Source organism: Natator depressus, chromosome 1, assembly GCF_965152275.1.
Source record: "Natator depressus isolate rNatDep1 chromosome 1, rNatDep2.hap1, whole genome shotgun sequence".
In the NCBI taxonomy this organism is placed as follows: Eukaryota; Metazoa; Chordata; order Testudines; family Cheloniidae; genus Natator; species Natator depressus.
This window is the reverse complement of record NC_134234.1, coordinates 203,594,192-203,618,442: the sequence shown is the minus strand read 5'-3', so window position 1 is coordinate 203,618,442 and position 24,251 is coordinate 203,594,192. Positions and strand designations below refer to the sequence as shown.

At 42.8% G+C, this 24,251-nt stretch overlaps 1 protein-coding gene across 9 annotated transcripts in view; it reads right to left on the bottom strand.

Moving 5' to 3' along the window:
- STXBP5L (syntaxin binding protein 5L) overlaps positions 1 to 24,251 on the bottom strand; it is a 428,399-nt gene that overhangs the window by 159,504 nt on the left and 244,644 nt on the right. For all 9 annotated transcript variants that reach the window (XM_074974797.1, XM_074974780.1, XM_074974789.1 and 6 more), the window contains exon 6: positions 18,475 to 18,538. In XM_074974797.1, coding sequence (XP_074830898.1) covers positions 18,475 to 18,538 — 64 coding nt within the window. The remainder of the gene's footprint in view (positions 1 to 18,474; positions 18,539 to 24,251) is intronic.

Below are 24,251 nucleotides of genomic sequence, written 5' to 3'. Positions count from 1 at the left end.
TTCACCACTGATAAACTGGCTTTAAGTGATTCACAAATCAGAAGGTTGAGAACAGGTTAAAGAGAAGTTACAGCTTCATTATTTTTTGTTTGTTTCAAGTAAGGAAAATAGAAGAAGAATAAAGTATAAACATTAGTGTCAGTGAAGCAACCTCAAAGTTTGAGATGTCTAGGGTGGAGAATGACAGAATAAAAGAGGAGCATAAACACCAAAAATAGTTAGCTAAGGAGAAAGGCGAAGAGCGGGAACGGCAAAAATGGGAAGCTGCCTAGAGAGCTAAAGAACAAGAAGCAGCACACTGGTGGGCCCTGGAAGCTGAGAGGCGAAGGATACCCAAGAGGAGAAGGAAGCAGCTACACACCAATCATCTATGGAGCTGAAAGTGAAGGATACCCAAGAAAATGAGATGGAAAGGCTGTATGCCCAGAGCATAATGGACAGGGAGGAGCAGATCCCACAGTCCCTAGGTATACCCTCTATCCAAGGAATGCTCAGCTGGGAAAAGCTGTGCCCTACATACAAAGAAACAGATGGTACTGAAGAATACTTTACCCCTTTTAAGAGATTATGTGAAGTATATAAAGTTCTAGAGGACAAGAAAATCCCAACTCTAATTAGTAAGCTCTTGGGTAAAGTATTTAATGTACTTAATGAAATGCCAATTGACCAGGCTTTGAAATACGAGTTTGAAAAGGCTGTATTGCAAAGGTTTCAAATTACTCCTGAAGTGTATAGATTGAAATTTAGAGCCCTCATAATGTATGACTAGATGAGTCATAGAACATATCAGTATAAATTGTCTGATTTGATAAAAAAATGAGTCAAAGGGAAGGGGGCAGAGAGTTATTTGATTCTTTGATAGTTGTTTGATCTCTTTGCACAGAAGCAACTCCTGAGCATATATTCTGAAGATGTCAGACATGCTGTTTGGGATAAATCCATGGACTCTGTCCAAAAAGCAGTAGATCTGATTCCTACATACAAACCAGTGACCAGTAAGCAAGCCACAGAGGGAAGGGTAGAAGCCCAGTTTTAAGAGGGGCCACATTTTGGCGCTGGGGAGAAGCAGGGCAGTTGGGAGCTTAGGCACTCTTCACCCCAGAATAGATCCTCCCTTGGGAATCTCGCTCGCAGACCCCCAGTACAGGAGAACAGTCCATGGTGTTTCATGTGCGATTGCACTGAACACCTGAGGAATAATTGCCCTAAACTAAAAGAAGCTAAGCCCATACTCCGTCGAGCCCAGGTATCTACAGGTTTCCTGATTAAATTTGTGAGGTCTGACCCACGGGAGGTGGACATGGTATTTGTTAAAGCTGCCAAGGTGAATGACAAAGAATGCATTGGGTGGAGAGACACTGGTGCACAGATTTCTTTGGTCAGGGAAAACATAGGCAGACATGCTCCCTCCCTGGGGAGAATGCGGAACTCCTGGCATTGGGACGATACAAATTTACTGTACCTTTGGCTCAAGTACCCGTGGAGAGGAACATTCTGGAAGGAACACTGGAAGTTGGGCTGCTGTATAGTATTCCAACAGCACTTCTTGTCTATGTTTAAATTGGTTAATATAGTAACTTGCAGCAAAAAGGAATATTGTTTTGTGATCTCAGCAGAAAATTGTGCAGACAACAAAGATGTGGGGGAAAGGGACAGCCCCAGCTCAGCAGGAGAAATCAATGTGCTTTCAGGTGTGGGAGGGGCCAAGGTAAGCTCCTGCATAGCGCAGGCAAGTAGCAAGCATCCAGAGCTAAAGGAGGAGGAGTTATTCCCTGTAACTTGGAGAGGCAGTTCAGGTTGTCTATAGCCGGGGCTTTGACGATGAGAAAGCATCTGTGGTTACATCCTCAAGGGGACCCCAGTGAGGGGAAACAGGGAAAGATTTTTCTGAAGAGGAAGGGAGATTGTACAGGGAAGCATCCATGGGGAAAGATAAAAGCCCTGAGAAATCTTACAAGAACAGGTTGTGCCTGTCCAGCACGATGGGGAGTTAATGTTGCTAGCACATGATTATGCTTTTGCTGGTCATTTCAGGGCATGAAGAACCTATGATAAGTTAAAGAATAATTTTTTATTGGCCAGGGACACAGAATGATGTGGAAGACTATTGTGGGTTGTCATAAATATAAAGGGAAGGGTAAACCCCTTTAAAATCCCTCCTGGCCAGAGGAAATCTCCTCTCACCTGTAAAGGGTTAAGAAGCTAAAGGTAACCTCGCTGGCACCTGACCAAAATGACCAATGAGGAGACAAGATACTTTCAAAAGCTGGGAGGAGGGAGAGAAACAAAGGGTCTGTGTGTCTGTCTATATTCTGTCTTTGCCGGGGTTAGACCAGGAATGGAGTCTTAGAACTTTTAGTAAGTAATCTAGCTAGGTACGTGTTAGATTATGATTTCTTTAAATGGATGAGAAAAGAACTGTGCTGAATAGAATAACTATTTCTGTCTGTGTATCTTTTTTGTAACTTAAGGTTTTGCCTAGAGGGGTTCTCTATGTTTTGAATCTAATTACCCTGTAAGGTATCTACCATCCTGATTTTACAGGGGGGATTTCTTATTTCTAATTACTTCTATTTTTATTAAAAGTCTTCTTGTAAGAGAACTGAATGCTTTTTCATTGTTCTCAGATGCAAGGGTTTGGGTCTGTGGTCACCTATGCAAATTGGTGAGGCTTTTTATCCAACATTTCCCAGGAAAGGGGGGGTGCAAGTGTTGGGAGGATTGTTCATTGTTCTTAGGATCCAAGGGTCTGGGTCTGTAGTCACCTAGGCAAATTGGTGAGGCTTTTTACCAAACCTTGTCCAGAAAGTGGGGTGCAAGGTTTTGGGAAGTATTTTGGGGGGAAAGACGTGTCCAAACAGCTCTTCCCCAGTAACCAGTATTTGTTTGGTGGTGGTAGCGGCCAATCCAAGGACAAAGGGTGGAATATTTTGTACCTTGGGGAAGTTTTGACCTAAGCTGGTAAAGATAAGCTTAGGAGGTTTTTCATGCAGGTCCCCACATCTGTACCCTAGAGTTCAGAGTGGGGGAGGAACCTTGACATGGGTCTTGTGAATTATGTCAAAAGAGAGAGACCTGCAGAATCCAAGAAGTCTCTGTACATTCCTTGCCTGTGATACACAAGGCATTTTATAGGGTAGCAATGGACATTGTGGGTCCTATGCTATGTCCTACCCAAAGGCAGAAAAAACATATCTTGGTGATGGTGGATTTTGCCACTAGATACCCCAAAGCAGTCGCTCTAACTAACATAGAGGCCGATTCTGTGGTGAAAGCCCTTTTCACTATTTTTAACAGAGTGGGTTTCCCTAAAGAGATTTTATCAGATTGTAAGTCAAATTTCATGTCCCATTTATTCAAGTTGCGTGGAGTGAAACAACTAAAGGCTGCCCCATATCACCCAGAGACAAATGGTGTGGTGGAGAGGTTCAATGGAACACTGAAATCAATGTTGGGAATGTATGTGAACAAAAGAGCCAGTTTTTAGAGTAGCAGCCGTGTTAGTCTGTATCTGTAAAAAGAAAAGGAGTACTTGTGGCACCTTAGAGACTAACCAATTTATTTGAGCATAAGCTTTCGTGAGCTACAGCTCACTTCATCAGATGCATTCAGTCATGCATCCGATGAAGTGAGCTGTAGCTCACGAAAGCTTATGCTCTAATAAACTTCTTAGTCTCTAAGGTGCCACAAGTACTCCTTTTCTTTTTACGGATACAGACTAAAACGGCTGCTACTCTGATACTTGTAAACATTCTTTTGAAGTAGGTGACTTGGAGCTGGTGCTTATCCCTGGGAGAAAATACAAATACAGAACTCACGGGAGGGACCTTTTGAAGTGGTAGAAAAGGTGACTGAATGTACATATCATGTTAAAAGACCTCACAGTAAAGCTATCCCACAGCCACTGAGTGTGAATAGGTTTAAAGTAGGGAAGCCATAGTAAACATGATTTGTTGTGTTGAAGGGGAAACTACTGAGTCACACCTCATTGCTTTGATGGATGAATGCCAAAATGACTCATCACTTGACAGTATTGAAAATACGCAGTGAGTTAACCTTAATTGAAAAGGGAGAATGCTGTCTGTGCATCTGAAGAAGTGGGGTTTTTACCCACAAAAACTTATGCTCAAATATATCTGTTAGTCTTTAAGATGCCACCGGACTCCGTGTTGTTTTTGTGGATACAGACTAACACAGCTATCCTCTGATACTAAACACACAAGTGTTTTCCACCAAGCCAGGAAGGAGTCACGCGATGACCCATAAGATCATTAATGAGGACTCTCTGTCGGCATTCAGCCAGGCATCCCATGCCACTGGCAAGGTACAAGAGCAAATTCACCCTAAGGGCTAGTCTACACTGGCAACGTTAAAGTGCTGGCAGCAGCACTGTAACGTGGCTTGTGTTGTTGCAGCGCAGCGCTGGGAGAGAGCTTTCCCAGCACTCTAAAAAACCCACCTCCACGAGGGGAGCGGCTCCCAGTGATGGTGCACTGTCTACACTGGCGCTTTACAGTGCTGAAACTTGCTGCATTCAGGGGGGTATTTTTTCACACCCCATGCGTGAGAAAGTTACAGTGCTGTAAAGTGCCAGCGTAGACAAGCCCTCAGAAGTTCAAAACATGCTGCAACTGGGGGTCATTAAAGAATCTGTAAGTTCCTGGGCGCTTCCAGTTGTCTTGGTCCCCAAGAAAGTTAACTTTGTAAGATTTTGTGTTGATTGTAGGAAACTCGGTGCTGTCACCGGTCCTGATACTTATTGTATTCTCAGAATTGATTATATGCTGGATATTTTGCCACAGTTAGAGATTTTAGGATGTTTGACCTTGTGAAAGGTTATTGGCAGATCACTTTACATGAAGATACACAGAATCTGCTTTTATCACTGATATGGGACTGTATGAATCCAAAATGTTACCATCTGAGTTAATGAATGTAGTAGCCACTTTTCAGAGGCTGGTCAACCAAGTGTTATATGGATTACAGAACTTCACAAGAGTATGTTGACGATGTTGTAATCTTTAGCAACTCTTGGTCTGATCACAAGAAATACTTGGAGATTGTACTGTTAAAGCTCAAAGATGCAGGCCTAACTGTAAAAGCCTCTAAGTGTAAGATAGAAGCAGCAAAGATTCCTCATTTGGGTCTGCCCTGGCCTGGCTGAGAGCATCCACAACCACATGTTACTTTCCATGTTTACTGTGAACTGTGAATGTATATTCAGGCACTTTGTGAATCCATCTCCACAGGCATCCTTCTGGGTTGCTGCTTTGCAAGGAGCCACTGTAGGGCACTGTGGTCTGTGTACACTGTGAATTCCGTACCTAATAAATATGGACAACTGGACTTATGAACCTCCACAATAGCCACACACAAAGTTCTGTAGCCAAAGACTTGGGCTCCCTCTCATTTACTTTGCAACCTCCAAACAGTACTCATCTGCACCAATCAAGATCATTAATTTGTTCAAGTGCAAATTGAACAGCAACCTTTGGGGCATCACAGGTTAACATGAATGGATAGGATGGATCCATGAATTTAAGCACAGCATGGTTTAGAAATCCTTCTTTCAGTGACTCAAACACTTTTGGTGTTGCTCTGTCCAGATAAAAATCACTCTTAGTTACCTGGTATAATGGCACTGCCCTCTCTGAGAAATTTTTTACAAATCTTCTGTGGAATCTGCAGAGGCCTAAAAACCACGGTACCTCCTCCAAGTTTGCAGGAACCTTCCAGTCCTTTCTAACATTCAGTTTCTGGGGTTGGGGTTCCATCTATATGTTGGACTATATGTCCCAGGAAGGTGATGGAACTCTTTGCAAACTGACATTTGCTTCCTGCAAGTTTAAAACCAGCCTTCTTTAAAAGCTTCAGAATCCTTCCCACTTCTACCTGATGTTCTTTCCACATTTTGTGGAAACAAATGGAGTCATCTGTGGTTTTTGGAAGGGGGGGGTATGTGTGTGTGTGGGGGGGGGTGGCGGTGGTGAGAAAACCTGGATTAGTGCTGGAAATGACCCACCTTGATTATCATGCGCATTATAAAGAGAGGTTTCAAAGAGGGATGGGCTATTACCAGCAGGAGAGTGAGTTTGTATGTGTGTCTGTGGGGGGGGGGCGGGGGGAAGGGTGAGAAAACCTGGATTTGTGCTGGAAATGGCCCTCCCTTGATGATCACTTTAGATAAGCTGTTACGAGCAGGACAGTGGGGTGGGAGGAAGTTTTGTTTCATGGTCTCTGTGTGTATATAATGTCTTCTGCAGTTTCCACAATATGCTATGCATCCAATGAAGTGAGCTGTAGCTCACGAAAGCTCATGCTCAAATAAACTGGTTAGTCTCTAAGGTGCCACAAGTACTCCTTTTTTTTTTCTTTTTACGAATACAGACTAACACGGCTGTTACTCTGAAACCTACATATGTAAAGATGTCTTCAGTTCTCAGAACTTGGGTTAGATCATTTACTACCCTCTGAAATGTCCCTGGTGCATCCCTAAGTCTGAAAGGCATTCTGAAGAATTGAAATAGTCCACAAGGTTTCAGAAAGGCAGTATTATCTCAGTTCCAGATGCCACTTTAATCTGATGAGATCCAGATACCAAATCAAAACTAGTGTAATAGTTTGCTCCTGACATTTTATCCAGGATGTCTGCTGTGTGGAGAAGTGGGTAACTATTCTGAACTGTCAATGAATTAAATCTCCTGTGGTCAATGCATATCCTCAAGTCTCCATTAGACTTATGTCTACAGGTTCACTGTAGCAATCTTTTATCCTTATGGGTATTATTGCATGATGACCTGGCTTCACCACAGCTTTATTCTGAGCCACCAAAGGGAGCAGTTCCTCTCTCCATGCATCTGAAGAAGTGGGGTTTTTACCCACGAAAGCTTATGTTCAAATAAATCTGTTAGTCTTTAAGGTGCCACTGGACTCCTTGTTGTTTCAGTTCCTCTCTGTCATCCTGTAGGCATGGTAGAGATACCTGTAAGGCCCCAAGAATTGTGCTCCAGTGTCCACACTTCCTCCTACCCTTTTCCAGCAGGAGTGTCTGAATATTGTCGTGGGACAAGTGTGTTTTACTAAAATCCAACAGTTTTTGTCATTTTCTCGGATGAAATCCACTCCCAATACAACAGTGCTCAATATATTGGCCAAAACAACAAAAGTCCATTTAGTATGCAGAGTCCCCAAGTTCAGTGGGAGCTGTATTTCTTCTGTTATCTGCAGTGGATGATGATTAATAGTCACCAGTTTAACTCCTGCAATTTACGTTTTCTTCCTTTTAGCAATGGATGGTCACTGTTGCCATCACTTCTGCTGCCGAATCTGCCCCATCCAATGCAGCTTGCAGGGATGATCCTGCTACCAGCAGCCATCATTCACAAGTGCCTGCTACTCCTTCTTGGCATTATCTAGTAACTTGTCCATAAACTTTGACATTGTGTCCCAATTTGAAAAAGTTTAGCAAGTGAAAAGAGCTTGACAGTTTGCAGTTTTGAAATGCAAACCTGAGGATGAATAAACCTTTCCCCAAATAAATCTAGTGTCCTTGCATCTCTGTTTTTAGAAGTAGATGTAGACTGGCCTTGTCTTCCCTTCTCATTTACAGTCATCACACTACCAATGTTCCTGGGGTTGAGTGTGAATAAAAATACTCATGACCCTGAGAAAGAACTTGGTATCTCTTCTCCATTCCTTTGGCAGTGGGTGGCAGAGAGGAAGGAGTTTGCCAAAGGATTCTGGTCATCTAAGACAGCTTCATTAATGAGTTAAAATGACTCTAGCAGGTCCTGCAGTATATAAAATATCCACTAACTTATGTGGATTCAATTAGACCAGTTCCATCTGTCTACCTGGGGAGCTTGGGACCTTTTCATAAGCTCTTGTTATGTCTTATATTCATCAGGAACCCGGAAGGATGATTCAGAAACAGGAGAATATGAGGAAGTGTTTATTCAGTGGTGGCAGCATAGTATCCACCTGTTTTGACGCTGCAGAACCTCTCTCCCAGATGGGCCACATATTAGAGGTGTAAGTTCCACTGCTTGCTTGCTACCTGGATCAGTACCAGGATCAGTACCAGGTGGACTCTGGTGCCTTGATGGAGACTTAATGGTAGGGAGGGTCTAGGAGATGAGGACCTGGAGTCTGGAGGGATACCCTATGGAGTCCAAAAAAACAATTGCTGGATATGGAACAAGGACTGAACCTCAAGGCATTCTGTCACTGCACCGGCTCCTGAGAGATTGCCAGTGCTGTGAGATCAGTCTATACAAGGATGAATGAAGGGAAACCTCAGACCTTCTGTAATGGGATCTCAGCGTTTAAGATCCCACTTCCAACTCCAACATGGAGAAGTACAGTCTGAGGGCCAAGGCAGTGTAGTACTGGGTGGTGTAGCAGGAGGCTGGGACCTGGATCGATGAGAAGTAGGTGGTATGGGGAAGCATCAGCAGCTTTGCTGATGATGGTACTGTTCATCTGCCCAGCTGAACAGCAGAGCTTTTGGCTACAGTTGTTATTGAAAACCAATGGTGCTGAGTGTGTTGGTGCCAAGGATGATACAGGTACTGAAGCCTTCATCACAGGAAGGCTGGAACCTCGATGTCTTGCAGCAAAGGTGAGTCTGGAACTGAGAAGCAAAGGAGGTCCCTGACCACCACATATGCCTCAGAGATTGTCAATACCAAGAAGGTGGGATGCACTGAAGTGTGCACAAAGATGAAGTTGATGTGGTAGAAGGTTCCAGCAATCGAGTTGATCTTGACAGTACTGAAGTTAGTGCCAGAGTCAAGGTGTCTATATTGCTAGTTGAAGTATGCTGTACCCAGGACTGCCTAGCTAGTGCAGTGCTCTAACCTTTCTTCCATGAGACTGTCCAGGAGGGCAAGGCCTCCAACATGAAGAGAACTTCTTCTGGCTAGAAGAGTGCAAAGCATCTGACTTCTTCTGCCATTTGTGTGGTAGGGAAGAAAGAAAATGGTGTCTTCTCTCTGGCTCCCTCTGATGAGGGGATATGGCCAAGTCTGGCGGTGCACTCCTCAGCAGAGTAGAGTCTGAACTCCTGTGTATGGAGTGGCTGGGTTCCAACTGGAGTGCAGAGCAGCTTCTATATGGAGCCCTACCTTCCTAGACTTCTTAGTTCTGGTCTTAAGCCCCCTGCAGATAGAGCACCTATGCCTAAGATATCCTTCTCCTGAACACTTTAAACAATGTGAGTGGGATTGTTGACTGGAATAGACTTGTGTCATAAATATAAAGGGAAGGGTAAACACCTTTAAATCCCTCCTGGGCCAGAGGAAAAACCCTTTCACCTGTAAAGGGTTAAGAAGCTAGGATAACCTCGCCGGCACCTGACCAAAATGACCAATGAGGAGACAAGATACTTTCAAAGCTGGAGGGGGGGGAGAAACAAAGGCTCTCTCTGTCTCTGTGATGCTTTTGCCGGGAACAGAAAAGGAATGGAGTCTTAGAACTTAGTAAGTAATCTAGCTAGATATACGTTAGATTCTGTTTTGTTTTAATGGCTGAGAAAATAAGCTTGCTGAATGGAATGTATATTCCTGTTTTTGTGTCTTTTTGTAACTTAAGGTTTTGCCTAGAGGGATTCTCTATGTTTTGAATCTGATTATCCTGTAAGGTATTTACCATCCTGATTTTACAGAGGTGATTCTTTTACTTTTTTTCTTCAAATAAAATTCTTCTTTTAAGAACCTGATTGCTTTTTCATTGTTCTTAAGATCCAAGGGTTTGGGTCTGTGTTCACCTATGCAAATTGGTGAGGATTTTTATCAAGCCTTCCCCAGGAAAGGGGATGTAGGGTTTGGGAGGAAAGACGTTTCCAAGCGGGCTCTTTCCCGGTTAAATATTTGTTAGACACTTGGTGGTGGCAGCAATAAAGTCCAAGGGCAAAAGGTAAAATAGTTTGTACCTTGGGGAAGTTTTAACCTAAGCTGGTAAAAATAAGCTAGGGGGTTTTTCATGCAGGTCCCCACATCTGTACCCTAGAGTTCAGAGTGGGGAAGGAACCTTGACAACTTGTTACAGCCACAACAGCGCTTACACCCTCAAGACTTAGGCATGAGCTTGAAAAGCTCCAAACAAAACAAAAACCTAGCAAAAATTTGTCTAAAATAATAGTTACATTGAACTAACCTAACTATATACAACAATAACTTTTAGAAAAAAATTCTCTTAAGAGAAAGGGAAAGGAGTATGACAAGCACACACATTCCAACTACTGATCACAGGTGGTGAGAAAGAACTGAGAGGGATTGGGGCAGCTTCATCCTTTATACCTTTGGCTGGCAGCACGAGTTTGTGGAGGGCACATGAACGCCCTGATGGGCATTGCTACAGGAAAAAAATCTCCGGCTTTGATACACTGGGTGTGCACACACCTGAAGTGGAATGGCCCTGTGCAACACCTCTCAAAGAAGAATGAAGGATATATAATTCCCATAGAACTTGGATTGATAACAATCACAGAAAATTATGTATTACATCTAAATTGTGCCTATTTTACTTTAGCCATACTAATCTTCTTTTAAATATTTAGTATATTAGATGGCTGACACTTTAGCTTCTAGTGTGAAAAAAATCATGGCTTACCTGCTATTTTTTTTTCCTATACTATAATATGTCTGGCAACCCTCCACTATGGCTGCAGACAAAACTTTCCATAGCATAACTGAGTTACTGAAAACAACCAAGGCCAAACTAAACAGTCATCAAATTAAAGTCTTATTCATTTATTGATATTCCCCTCATTTCTGTATCCTCTCTCTCTCTAAATACATTTCATAAGAAGAGTGAGACAGACAAATCTAGAAGAAAATCAATTAGCATGTAAGCCAATTGTTTTCTCTCTTCTAAACTGGTATGTCTGGTAATCCTCCACAACTGAGAAATAACCAGCAGTGATGCATTCCCTAAAGAATGAGGACAGAGAAGTAAGATAATGGAATAGGAGAAAAAGTTTTCAGTTTTTGGAGAAGATGTGAAGACTGGCCTACTTAGATACCCTGCAGTTTCCTTCCAGTATAGGTGAATCTTTTTCGGCTCAGAATCTGCAATGGACATGGAAGAGTGGGCTTGCAGATTCTGGAGAGGAATCAGACTTCTGGACTTGTAAACCTCCATTATGCACTGTTTATCCATTCGGTGATAGTGACTGCAGCTGCTTTGTTTTCATGACCATGTGTATTCTAGGTAACAAATAGGAAGAAGGATGTTCTTTATTAAGGATTTGGGCAGAAGAATGATAGAACTATGTCCTAAGGCTTGTGAAATCTTGTTGGCAGTTTGAAATGATTCTTGTTTAAATATTTGATAAAAATGCAGCTTTATTGGATTGAAAAATAGAGGGACATTGTGTTAGGCATCAAGTATTTCATTTCATTCCATTAATGCCTGGAACACAGTATTCTATTAATATTCCAGGCGAGAATTCCCTCAATCCTATTAGGTCCAATTCTTTTTATAGCCACGAAAAAACTCACTATATGAGGCAGGATAATACAAGCTGGTATATACATTTTGGGCTAATATCTCCAACTTTAAGAATTGAGGTTAAAATCCAAGCTGTGCTAGTGGAATTCTAGAATATCTGTTATTCTTGCTCTAATCAGATCCATACGGGACTCTACACCACAGTAAATGAGAGGAGACATCCTGTTCAGAAAGCATGTAAACTGGATAGTGGACACACTGTCTCTCTGAAACTGGCAGCATTGCCTGGCAACTCTGGAGCAGTGGCTCGTGGCTGACTTGGTCCATAGCCACAGCTTAAATGGATAGTGAGCGGTTGAGATGGAATCTATATGACCAGAATGTTCGGAGCACTGGGAAAAAGCAGCAACATCAGTAGTTTAGAAGATTTGGTGCAGGAGTATGTAGTGGGTGAGGTAGCAAGATCAGGCTGGTAGAGAGGGCACCTGTTAGGATGCGAATGGTGGCTGCAGCATCAGCAGCAAGTGGAGTCAAGTGGAAAGTGAGCAGAGGAGCCCCTGAGAGGTGCTGCTGGAGTAGGAGTCCATCCCCACTTCAACATGCTGGATGATTTAACTGGAGGTGAGAGTGGTAGTCATTCCAACTGAATATTAGCTACTAATGGAGAATTGACTGGTGGGGCCAGTGCATGCAGGGCCCTCAGACTTACCAAAGCAAAGTTGGTAAGGGAAGTTGCAGGCACAGGCACTGACTCCATGGGTGCTCTGGGGCTGAAGTGCCCATGGGAAAAAATGGTGGGTGCTGAGCACCCACCGGCAGCCCCCGTGATCAGCGCCAGCGCCTCCCCCTCCCTCCCAGTGCCTCCTACCCACCATGGATCAGCTGTTCAGCAGTGTGCACGAGGTGCTGGGGGAGGCAGAGGAGCAAGGGTCAGGTGCGCTCGGGGGCAGAATGGGGCGGGAAGAGGCAGGACAGGTGTGGGGCCTTGGGGGAAGGGGCTGAGTGGGGGTGAAGCCTGGGGCAGAGGCGGGGGGGGGCGTTGAGCACCCCCTAGCACAGTAGAAAGTCGGCGCCTCTGGTTGCAGGGTCTTGGGACTCTCTTGCCATGAGCCAGAAGGCAAAGTGGTCAAGACATCAGTTGTGCTTGAACTATGTGTATGTATGAGTCTTCCTTCCCCTGTTGATAATCTGTTAGGCAGTTCTGATAATATCTCTTTCTCTCCATCCCTTTTGGTTTGGGAAATATTGGTGTGTTCAGGGAATGTGGGCTCTGGGCTGCTCCTATGGAGGCAGAAGCCAATTTAATGCCAAGGGAGTGGTGAAGAGTCCACACAGTCACAGAAGGAGGAATCACTCAGGAAGCAGTTTCAGTAGCAGAGAGCAGGTAGTGTGTATGTGCTTGTGTGGATTTTGTGTGACTCTAATTAAAGGACATGGACGAAGAGGGTCCAAGCAGACCCAGTTTTAGTTAAGATTATTATAATATGACAACAAGCTAAAAGGCGTAGCCATACGGCCTCTGTTGGACTCATCCTTTTCCACCTTTAGTCAAACCAAAATTACAGACTTCATAACCCCTTGTATCCATGGCGACGGAGGTCCTGCAGAGGCCCAGACATTACTTCCCATTAAAATTTTGACTGTATCCTGTATACCAGCTCCCACTCTATTATTTTTGGCAGAGGTAGTTAAGGGGGTTATAGAGGTCACTTTACCTGACGGACCCTCTGCTTCACCAATTTTATCATTAGTTACTTGTCCTGCCTATACCTTGAGTTCTCTGGTTCATTATCCAATTCATAACTTTAAGCAAGGACCAGATGATGCCTCCTGTGAGTCACAGACTGGATAACTCTCTCATTATAAAGTGTCTAATAGACACTTGGATCTTCCTTTCATGTATACCCTGAGAATGTTCATTCCCCATGATCACTACATGGAGAAAATACTGCTTCTCCACCAGGAATTTAGCAGAGCCTGTTCTCCTCTGTGACAACTGTCTGTCTATAGGCAAAATAAGAGATATGTTGTTTAAAGATATTTCAGAAATAAAAGAATCTTTATTTGATTTCAAGGTTATGCTGGGAATGCAGTGATTATGGCATGTTTGGCAAGAGTCCAACAATTCTAAGAGAACTATTTCCCCAAGGTGCCCTCACTAGTATCTACTAACCCAAGCAGGATATTTGGCACCCTCTCTGTTCCAGAACACCTAAATAATGCTGGTGTTGGACCTATGTTCATCAATACTGAGCCTGGTACAGCTCCAATTGTGATGGCAACTCTCTTCCTTCTGTATCTCTGAAGTTAGTAAGCAGCCGCATGAGTCTCCACACATTGCTTCATCCTCTCAACCTGGTTTAATTTAAAGTACCCCTGATCTAACACTAAGAAATTCTAAGCACTTTTGGTTTGTGGCCCTGGTTTTTAAAAATGTCTCTAGGGAGAAGGCTGAGTCAAGGTCTGTTCGCAACACCATCTGTGTGTGTTACTGGAACAAGCAGTGTTTTATTCTCTACACAGAAACCAGATTTTAAAGGTAACAAGGGTCTCTAATTTTGGTTCTCAAGAAAGAGGAGAGGTAGAGTTGAAAGACTTGTAGGCAGTTAAGAAAATCCAGATTTTGAGAGCTCTTCTTACCTGGAGAGGCCATCTGATAGAAAAGGTCAAAAGGATACAGTCTAGAAATCATTTCTGTTCCTTTTAACAACAAAATAAATGATCGGGTCACCCAAGCAAAACCAGTTGGGCTATATCCCATTTTTTACCAAACGGCTGGCCTCAGACCCTGTTGTTCAGGATCTATGAACCATCCAGAGGGTCGAAGATCACAATCCTGGGAGAATTAGGTCTAATCACAAAGCTAATGGTGCAGTTTTTCATGGCAATTTTTCTACCGAAGCCCTAGAAAGGGAGGTGGATTGACTAGATGGGCCTGATAGTAAAACCTCTATCAAAAGTATTTAATGTAATACTGATAGCCTTAAACGTAAACCCTAGGATTTGGATGTTGGGAATAATGTATCTGTTTGATTTAGTTTTCCTCCAAGAAACCTGACTTTCAAAGGATGAGTCCTTATATCTACAGAACTTTCAATCCTTTTTAAAAGGGGGTGTTGCACATGTAAAGAGAGAAAGACTGGCCCTTCTTGCTTCTACTAAGTTAAGTGTTATAACTTGAATGTTAACACCTAGTAACCCTATTTGTAGGCCTATAGTATTGTTTTCCCAGATAAATCTATTCTATTACCATTAATGTTTAATTTCCCACTTTGCGCTTTACTTTCTACAATGAATCTTTATGGGCAGAGCCTGAATCTTTTATTGACCTGTTAATTGAGAATATTTCTAACAGAAATCTTTGCTCTTTTGGGAGATTTTAATGTCCAACTGTATTCTGAGGATAAGGACGTTTTTTATTCTTTCCTCCAGCTCAGTTAATGGGATGTTATTTTCACTTCCCCCATGATATTCTAAAGACAAAGTGAGAAATTCCTCAGGCTATACTACAGAGGGAAAAATCTCTGGCAATGGGGCAAGCAGTGCGCACACACCTAACGTGGAATGGACATGAGCAAGCACTCAGAGAAGAACTGAAGCATTTCAGAGAATGCCACCAGAGAGATCTTGGACTTTAATCACTTCCCAAACCAAGCTTTGCCTCACAGAGCTCTTAGGAGCCAGTTAATTCACACCTGCCATCCTATGACCCAGAACTAGAAGCTCAACTCTGATAGGACTCCACTACTGGGATCTGACTGTTGGAACTCTGGGGTCTTGACTGGTTCCCTGCTTCTATTTAAATAAAGCACAGGAACAGGAAATTGTCCATGCATTGGGGTTTCTCCTGCTTAGGACTGCATCCCTTTCACTACTTGCTCCTACTGTCTGACTCTGATCTCCTGGTAACCTCACCCTGTCTGCCTCCTGATATCTGATTCTCGGTTTGCCCTCGGGCATATCTTAGACTCTGATCTCCTGGTATCTGACCTGACCTGGGTCCTGACTCCTGCTCAGACCACTAGGTCAGACCTCCCATGTCCCGGTTGTGACATGGTATTACTACCATTTCTTCTCACTGACGTTTTGCACAGATTTCCTCAGGATGGTGAAGGGGAAGGAAGACATTGAGTAGGTGGTCCTATGTCATCTGTGAATTCCTTTATCTGATGAAGCAATTTTGCACTTTTGACTTCTTTCTAGCTCAAGGATGTCAAGTTCCAGCTAATAGTTCTGTCCACTAAAAGATTAAAACATCTTCTCAGTGACACTCCACTCCTGGTGTATTGCTGATATGTGCTTTGTCCATGCTAGTGCATTGCAATAACAGGAGGAATGTCATGCCAAGACCACTGAAAAAAAGAGCACTTCTTTCCTGTTGAACTAGGAACATCTGTTCAGATAAGCCATTGTAGCTTATATTTGATGTGACTAGTATTTAGTGGCCTGACAATACAGGCTGAAATTCCACGAGAGCTAATCTGATTGTTCTTAACTCTAGCAGATTTATTACACTCTGAGTTCTTTCCTGCCCTGACCACTGGTTGGGGACCAGGCTCTTCCCATTCACATTGATCATACTCATGGTTTTAGAACTTCATAATGACCATCTGGGCAGCTTGCTGGACTCTTGCACATAAGATGTCCAAACATGAAAAAGGAGATACAGTCAGCACCAGGATTTCCATGAACATTTAGAAAGAAGGTTAGAGACAAAAAGGAAGAATTTTGTCCTAGTAGTATTCATTTTGGTAACACAAATTAAATTAACATCCATAACAATGGAGGCAGGGACAAAAAGGGATGTGGAGAATAAAAACATCCACAAGATCTGTCAGTGTAAGGCAATCCCTGGTGGAAAGAGATGCTAATGCGGATGCCAGGGTTTCTATCCTAAATTTGTCTTCCTGGTGCTCGTTTAATGATCTGAAGGGCTTGTATAGCTCAAAGTCCCCAGTTCTTATTGTGGACCTCCAATGCCTATAAAAGAGTACATACTCGTACGAATCTCCATGAAAGAAGTACTGGCTTTCTGATTCCTATCTGTTGGAGAACACTGCTCATGTTGTTGTTCTTAGGGGGCCTGTGCAGTTTGCTGTTATTTTATTAATTATAACAATTATTATTGTGGTATTCCAGTAGCTAACTGATATCAGGTGCCATTGTGTTAGGTGCTACATATGCACATAATAATAAAATATCCCTGGTTTGAAGAGCTTTTAATCTGAATAGACAAGACAAAGGGTAGAAGAAAAGGAAATATGAATGGGGAACTAAGACACAGAAAGGTTAAATGTCTGTGAGGCAGCTGGGATTGAACTCAGATCTCCTGATTTACAGTCCAGGACCTTAACTACAATACCAAATTTTCTTATATTTGATTTGGATGAAGTGTTAGTATGGAGTGACCTCAGCAGAGTATCTCCTGTACCCATCTGTCCCTGATATGCTTAGCCAGATAACTGTCCTCTGGCCCAGGAGACTATGGTCCAAATCCTGGGAATCTTTCACAGGTTTGATTGGGATCTGAGGTGAAATCCCCATGAGAGCTCCCCCGCTCTAGTGGATCTGCTTCACTGTCTGGCCTTAGATTAGGAGAGTTTCCCCTTAAACTGCTTTTGCTGGTGTTACAGGGAGGTTTCTGCCTTACTACCATTACAAATAGCTCACAAACCAAAAAAAAGCACAATCAACCATATCCTGGTCCAATACTCCTATTTTGTGTTGTTCCCGTGCATAATGCAGCTCTAAAGACAGCAGATCTGGGTACTCAACACTTACAAAAGTAATACCACTTATTGAGGTAGTTGAATGTAGACTTGCTGGTAGAAGCCTAAGTTTAGACACACATTTTTTAAAATCTCGCTTTTAATAACATTTTAGGACATCTCTATTAAGACTTTTCTGATTGCTGGGAAACTTCTACTTGTTGAGGTTAGTGTTTTACTACCTCATCAGGAAGAATCACCAATTCCTTCTGGAGGTCTCTGGGGAGGTAATTTCTAATTGGCTTGGCTGGCTCAGCCTGGAGGCCAACAACAAGCTACTTTAACAGAGTAGTGGCCTCAAATTCTACTCGAAAAAACATCTCCTGAGTGTCCCAGTCAGATTTAACAGATTCTGGTTTGGATAACTCACCCTCTTCATGGGACAAATTTCAGGGGCAAAAAAGGGAAGGCAACACTAAAGTATGTTTCTTCCCCCCGACCCCAGTGGCTTTGATCTTATGTATCATCCTGCTAAGAGGAGAAGAACAAAGATTCAGAAGTCCAGACTGGGGAAATTTTTCTTCTGGAAAAATTTCATTTTTTTTATGGAGGGTAAACCTCTATCTAAAGCATGAAGGTCAGGAGAGTGAATGGAGAGAAGGGAGCCAGTAGGGACAGATCTAGAACCAAAAGCTTCTAATGCGATGGAGGAGGGCCTAGAGCATGATGCAGAGCATTAGAATTGGAGAAAGGTAGTGGCAGAGGGGGGAATTGGCCACAGTAGCATGAGTTCTGAAACTGCCTGCCTGTCTGAGGAACTGGAGTCAGGAGCTGGGCTTGTGGGGTACTTGACTTCCATGATTGACAGCTCTTTGCTGTCTTCATCTCTGTTCACAAATAGCAGCAAGCTCCAATTATGAAATATTGCCATCAATATTCTTGTCAAAGATAAGAATTTATAAATGTGCCCATGTAATACATACTTGGCCAAATTCTGAAGTCCTTACACAGTTTATACTAATTTTTACTCAGGAAACCATTCAGTCAACAGTAGCTTTGCTTGAATGAGGACTTCAAAATATAGCATATTGTTTATACCATAATATTCTTCTCAGTACAGCAGAAAGGGAATTACAATATTTTCCAAAAGTTTTCCCAGGCAATATTTTAGAGTGACCTCAGGATCTTACAATGGAGGCAAGTGATTAAGTAGTGAATGAGTGAAAAGGAAAAACTGCTAACATCAGGGAGAGCTATGAAATGTTAAAATATTTACATAATTAAAATATTTTACATCATTAGTTACTGTACTCACTTTCCCTTCATCTCTTGGACTATCACTTAGGTGTACAACTGGGCCAGGGTGAGTCTTTGTGGATCTGAAAAACAAAATCAATTCAAAGCAATGTTAATTCTTTCAATAAAAAAGGAGATTTATGTTAGGTATGTTAGAGACAAGGCAACCCAAAACTGTTTGGAAAATTGCCATGGAGGAGGATATTTGCACACAATCAACAACAAAAGACCTTACTCCTTATGTAGAATCATGTACTGTACTATAAATTCCAGTTATCCTTTCTAACACATGGTAAGTTTGAAGCCCAGGAACAATTTAGATACATGTGCGTAACAGCCATTAAAAAAAACCTATTTTTGCATATGAAAGCATACATTCTGCACACATATAAATGGATCTAAATTGTTATGAGTGATGCTTTCATACTATATTATGTCTAATTACATGATGAGTGAACACCCTCATTCAGAATTAAAGTGACCTTAATTCGGTGTATTTTAATTCACTTCCAAAGTGACTTTAAACTAAACTTAATTAAGGCCACTTTAATGCTGAACAACAGCATCCACACAGGGATTTAATGTGATTTAAATAATCCACTTCAAAATCACACCTGTAGTTAATTCAGATCAAATTTCCTGGATGTCCCTGGGTAGACAAGATGTTAGCCTCTCTCTGTTATTACTATCCATTTTATTTGGCAGACCACTTTCATTTTGCTCCAGCTTTATTATTTTAGTCTGGCAAATATGTAACTGAGTTTTACCAACCCATTTTTCCATAACAAGCAACTCTTCCCCCATAGCAGCAATCTCTTCTTCAATCCCTGTTAATATAGTATGAATATCAGTTTGCAGATCTTTTATTTCAGGTAATAATGCATTGGTATCTGTTTGTATTGGCTGTAGGGAGGGCCTTATCTATTTCCTCTTTCTCCACTTTGGTTGCCATATTGCTATCTTTGTCATTCAGCGAGAAAGGCTCTTCTTCAAAATCTAATTATCTATTTTACTTTCTAAAATTATTTTAAGCACTTGAGGGTTTTTTTCAGGGTTGCTAATCAGATTTTTTTTCCCTGCATAGGGATGGTTTTCAGAGGTGATGGGAACAGATATTCTTACTGCCTTCTTTGACTATGGAGACTAGGGGCTTGATTCTCCTCTTACTTATATAATTGTAAGTCAAAAGTATCTCAACTGAAGTCACCAGTTACTTCTCTGAAAAACCTGTGCAAATGTGACGAAAATTAGGTTCGATGTATTCTTACTTGGAAGGTATTATATTCCCCCTCTCCCCACCACAATAGAGGCCATCTTATAAATTGTTACAACCATCTCTGTGAATTAAGCAACACATAATCTGCATAAGCAAACATTTTTAAGCAAAATGATTAAATATATTACTTAGACTATATTTTAGGAAGATTTCTCTAAAAATGATCAAGACACCAAAAATAAGAAAACTCTTTAAATCTAACCTTTCAGCATTCCCTGTGTGCACCATGGACTCACTCTATGCCCTAAATGGATCCTGTGCCATATGTATTTCCATATAACATTGAATGACTTGTCATTATTGTTCTCTGTGATATTATGTTTATATTATGCAACCATTACTTAAGCTTTTAGTGCATTTTCACCATTAAACATAATTAAAATAAATATTAACCATATAGGGCTAGAGTCACTATGGGATTTAGGGATTTAACTGTCATTTTAAATCCCAGATTTAGGAATCACTGGCATTTACAAAACCTCCACTCAGTTGCTGCCTAGCCCTTTAGGGCAGGTGCACGGCCTCTGGGCATGTGCACGGCTGCCTTGCTCTAGGTGCTCAGATGCCTAAGCCCCCAGGGTGATCCACCAATTGGAGAAAGATTGGTGCTCCTCCGCCTGTCTCACCTGTGGGGCCCAATCTGGTAGATGTGCTCAGAGGCCACCTAGCTCCACACAAAACAGCCAAGAGGAGCACCTCTCTCAAAACATTTAGTACAGTGGTTAAGGTGGGATACAGGAGATCCCCTGATTGAAGCCCTCTCTCTGCCTGATAAGGTGAGTACCTTAGCCACGGGATATTCAGATGTGGGGAGTGCCCTCAATGTCTCCAGTTGAAGCTGTAGCATGTTTTTAAATTAAGGAGTCATTAGAGCAGGAGGACTGGACCCTTGGTCTCCAACCTCTCAGGTGAGGGCTCTAATCACCAGGCTATAGGGTCATTTTCTCTCTGTCTCTGGCCCAGAGAATATTTAGAGATCATAAATGCAAGAATCAGTGTGGCCTGGTCTGAGTTCCACAGGATGGGAGGCAATTTTCTGCCAGTTGCAGATGGATGCGGGTCTAGGCATCCACTAGCAATGAGGAGTTAAAAGAACTCCAAAGTTGCAAAATGGTTTAAAAATCTGAGGGCAGATGAGTCCATAATCCATAGCAATGTTTTAATTCTAGTATTAAGATACCTGGGTTTTTTTATTAGTTAACTCTGCCAGATTTGAAATACATGCACATGCACAAACCCCAGTCAATGCATAAGAATAAGATGAGAAGTTGACCCAGCCATTGCTATCTGGAATGCAATTATCTCATTCAGTTATAGTAAAGTAACACACTTATTTTCCCTGATGATTTCAGGGTCCTATTGCACTCTAGATGTTACCATTTTAGCAGGTCTTTAAGCCATTATTTAAATATATTATTTTATTCCCTTATTCAACACAATTCACCTGTCTCTTCTCCCTTAAAGACAGAAGCTAGATTATCTATCCAATCTTCCTTCAGTCTAAAACGTTTCTATTTCATTTTCTCTCCAGTAAATATTCAGAAGGCTTCTCCATCTTTCAATTGCTACATGCATTTTGCTGTTTTTCTCAAAAACAGTTCCTAATCGCTCTTACCTCTTTTTCTAAGGTTCCCAGAAATATTGTATTTATTTCTGTTTATATATATTATTTCATTTTAGAAATGTGAAGATATTTATCAGGCTAAGGCACTAGCATTACTACCAATCCTGCATTCCTTATTCAGGAAATCTGACTTTCCTATTGGTATGAATGTACAATTAAGGATTAGACTGTGGCTTCCTACCCACAGCCCTACCTGAGGAGAAGCATCGGACTGATTGTGCACGAAAGCAATGATTTTTAATGAAGCTATAAACTTGTGGGTTGTGCCCCATGACTGGAGAATTGCTAATATAGTACCTATTTTTAAGAAAGGGAAAAAAAGTGCTCTGAGAAACTACAGGCATGTTCGTTTGACTTTAATGGCATGTAAGGTCTTGGGACAAATTTTGAAAGAGGAAAATAATTAAGGACATAGAAATAAATGGTAATTGGGATAAAATATAACATGGTTTTTCAAAAGGTGTTTCATGCCAGACCAACCTGATCTCTTTCTTTGGAAGATAACTGATTTTTTGGACAAGGGCTATGCAGTAGATCTAATTTACCTGGATTTCAGGAAGGCATTTGATACTCTTCCACATGGGAAACCATTAGTTAAATTGGAGAAGATGGGGATTAATATGAGCATTGAAAGTTGGGTAAGGAACTGGTTAAAGGGGAGACTACAGTGAGTCAGACTGACACGTGAACTATGAAGGTGAAGGGGGACTGCTAGTGGAGTTCCTCAGGGTTCGGTTTTGCGACCAATCTTAGTTAACATTTTTATTAATGACCTTGGCACAAAAATTGGGATTGTGCTAATAAAATTTGCAGATGACACAAAGTTGGGAGGTATTGCCAATACAGAGGAGGACCGAAGTATAATACAAGAAGATCTGAATGATCTTGAAAACTGGAGTAATAGAAATTGAATGAAATTTAATAGTGTAAATTTCAAGGTCATGCACTTAGGAACTAACAACAAGAATTTTTGCTATAGGCCGGGGACTTACAGTTGGAAGTGACGGAGGAGGAGAAAGACCTGGGCATATCGATTGATCACAGGATGACTATGTGATGGAGCCATCACAAAAGCTAATACAATCCTAGAATGCATAAGGCGAGATATTTCCTGTAGAATAGGGAAGTGTTATTACCATTATACAAGGCACTGGTGAGACCTCATCTGGAATACCATGTGCATTTCTGGTCTCTCATGTTTAAGAAAGATGAATTCAAACTGGACAGGTGCAGAGAAGGGCTACTAGGATGATCTGAGGATTGACAAACTACCTTACAAGAGGAGACTCAAAGAGCTTGGCTTGTTTAGCCTAACCAAACAAAGGCTGAGGGGAGAAATGATTGCTCTTTATAAATACATCAGAGGGATAAATACCAGGGTGGGAGAGCGTTAAGTTAAGTGCCAATGCTGACACAAGAACAAATGGATATAAACTGATCATCAACAAATTTAGGCTTGAAATTAGACAAAGGTTTCTAACCATCAGAGGAGTGAAGTTCTGGAACAGCCTTCCACAGGGAGCAGTTGGGGCAAAAAACCTAACTGGCTTCAAGACGGAGCTTGATACATTTATGGAGGGGCTGGTATGATGAGACTGCCTACAGTGACATGTAGCCCACTTGTCACTGCTAGCAGCAAATATCTCCAACAGCTGGTGATGGAACACTAGATGGGGAGGTCTCTGAGTCACTACAGAGAATTCTTTCCCAGGTGTCTGGCGGGTGGTGGGTCTTGCTGAGATGCTCATGGTCCAACTGACTACCATATATGGGGTCAGGAAGGAATTTCCCCCAGATCATATTGGCAGAGACCCTTGGGACTTTTTGCCTTTCTCTGCAGCCTGAGGCACGGGTCACTTGCAGTTATAAACTAGTCAAACTAGATGATCATGATGGTCCCTTCTGGCCTTAAAGTCTATGAATCTATGAGAAAGGTGAAAGATCTGTCCCACCCCATAGGCAGCACCTGAGTCTTTTGTCTGGGGAGGATATGCCCAGGAGTGCCAGAAACGCCCTAGAAGCCTGGGGCCACCAGCTAAGTTCCCTCTAAGCTGCGTGGCTGCATAGCCGCACAGTTGCCCATTAAGCCCCACGCAGGGGCTCAGGGCTGTGGTGAGGAGAGGCGCCCATCCCCGACAGCTCCAGCGTGGACCTGCAACGGCGGGGAGAAGCATTCCTCACTGCTGGCCCCAGTGCGGACCTGCCTCAGCCAAGGGAGAGGAGCCCCTCCCTCGGCCCAGCCCAGCCCAGCCCCGCCCCGCCAGAGCTGCCGTGGCCCGGGAGAGGTGCCTCTCCCCCAGCCCTGAGCTGCTGCAGTGAGAGAGGGCTGGGGGGAGTCATCTCTCCCCACCACAGCCCCGGGGCAGCCTACACCCCAAACCCCTCATCCCTGGTCCCAGCCCAGAGCCCATACCCCCAGCCAGAGCCCTCATTCCCCCCACACTCCAACCCTCTGCCCCAGCCCTGAGCCCCCTCCCACACTCCAAACCCCTTGGCCCCACCCTCACCACATGAATTTTGTTATGTCACCAATACGAAGGTGATGTGTCACACATCACCTCCATATTGGTGCACGTAACACAATTAATTCTGCACATGGACGTAAAAAATTAGAGGGAACACTGGCCACCGCTGCCTGGATCACGGCCCTGCTCCCCGGCACCTCATCTCCTCCCATGGCCCCGCCCATGCTGTGCCCAACCCCAAAGCCCTGCCCCTCTCCACCTCTTTCCCCAAGGCCCCACCCACCACTCGCTCCTCTCCACCCACTCACGGCTGGTAAAAAGTGGGAGGGCATAGCCTTCCCACTTTTAAAATTGATGGGGCCACAGTTCCCTGACTCCTCCCCTGCCCATTCTGCCGCCCCTGAAGATATAAAGCTAAGTTGCTCCAGCAT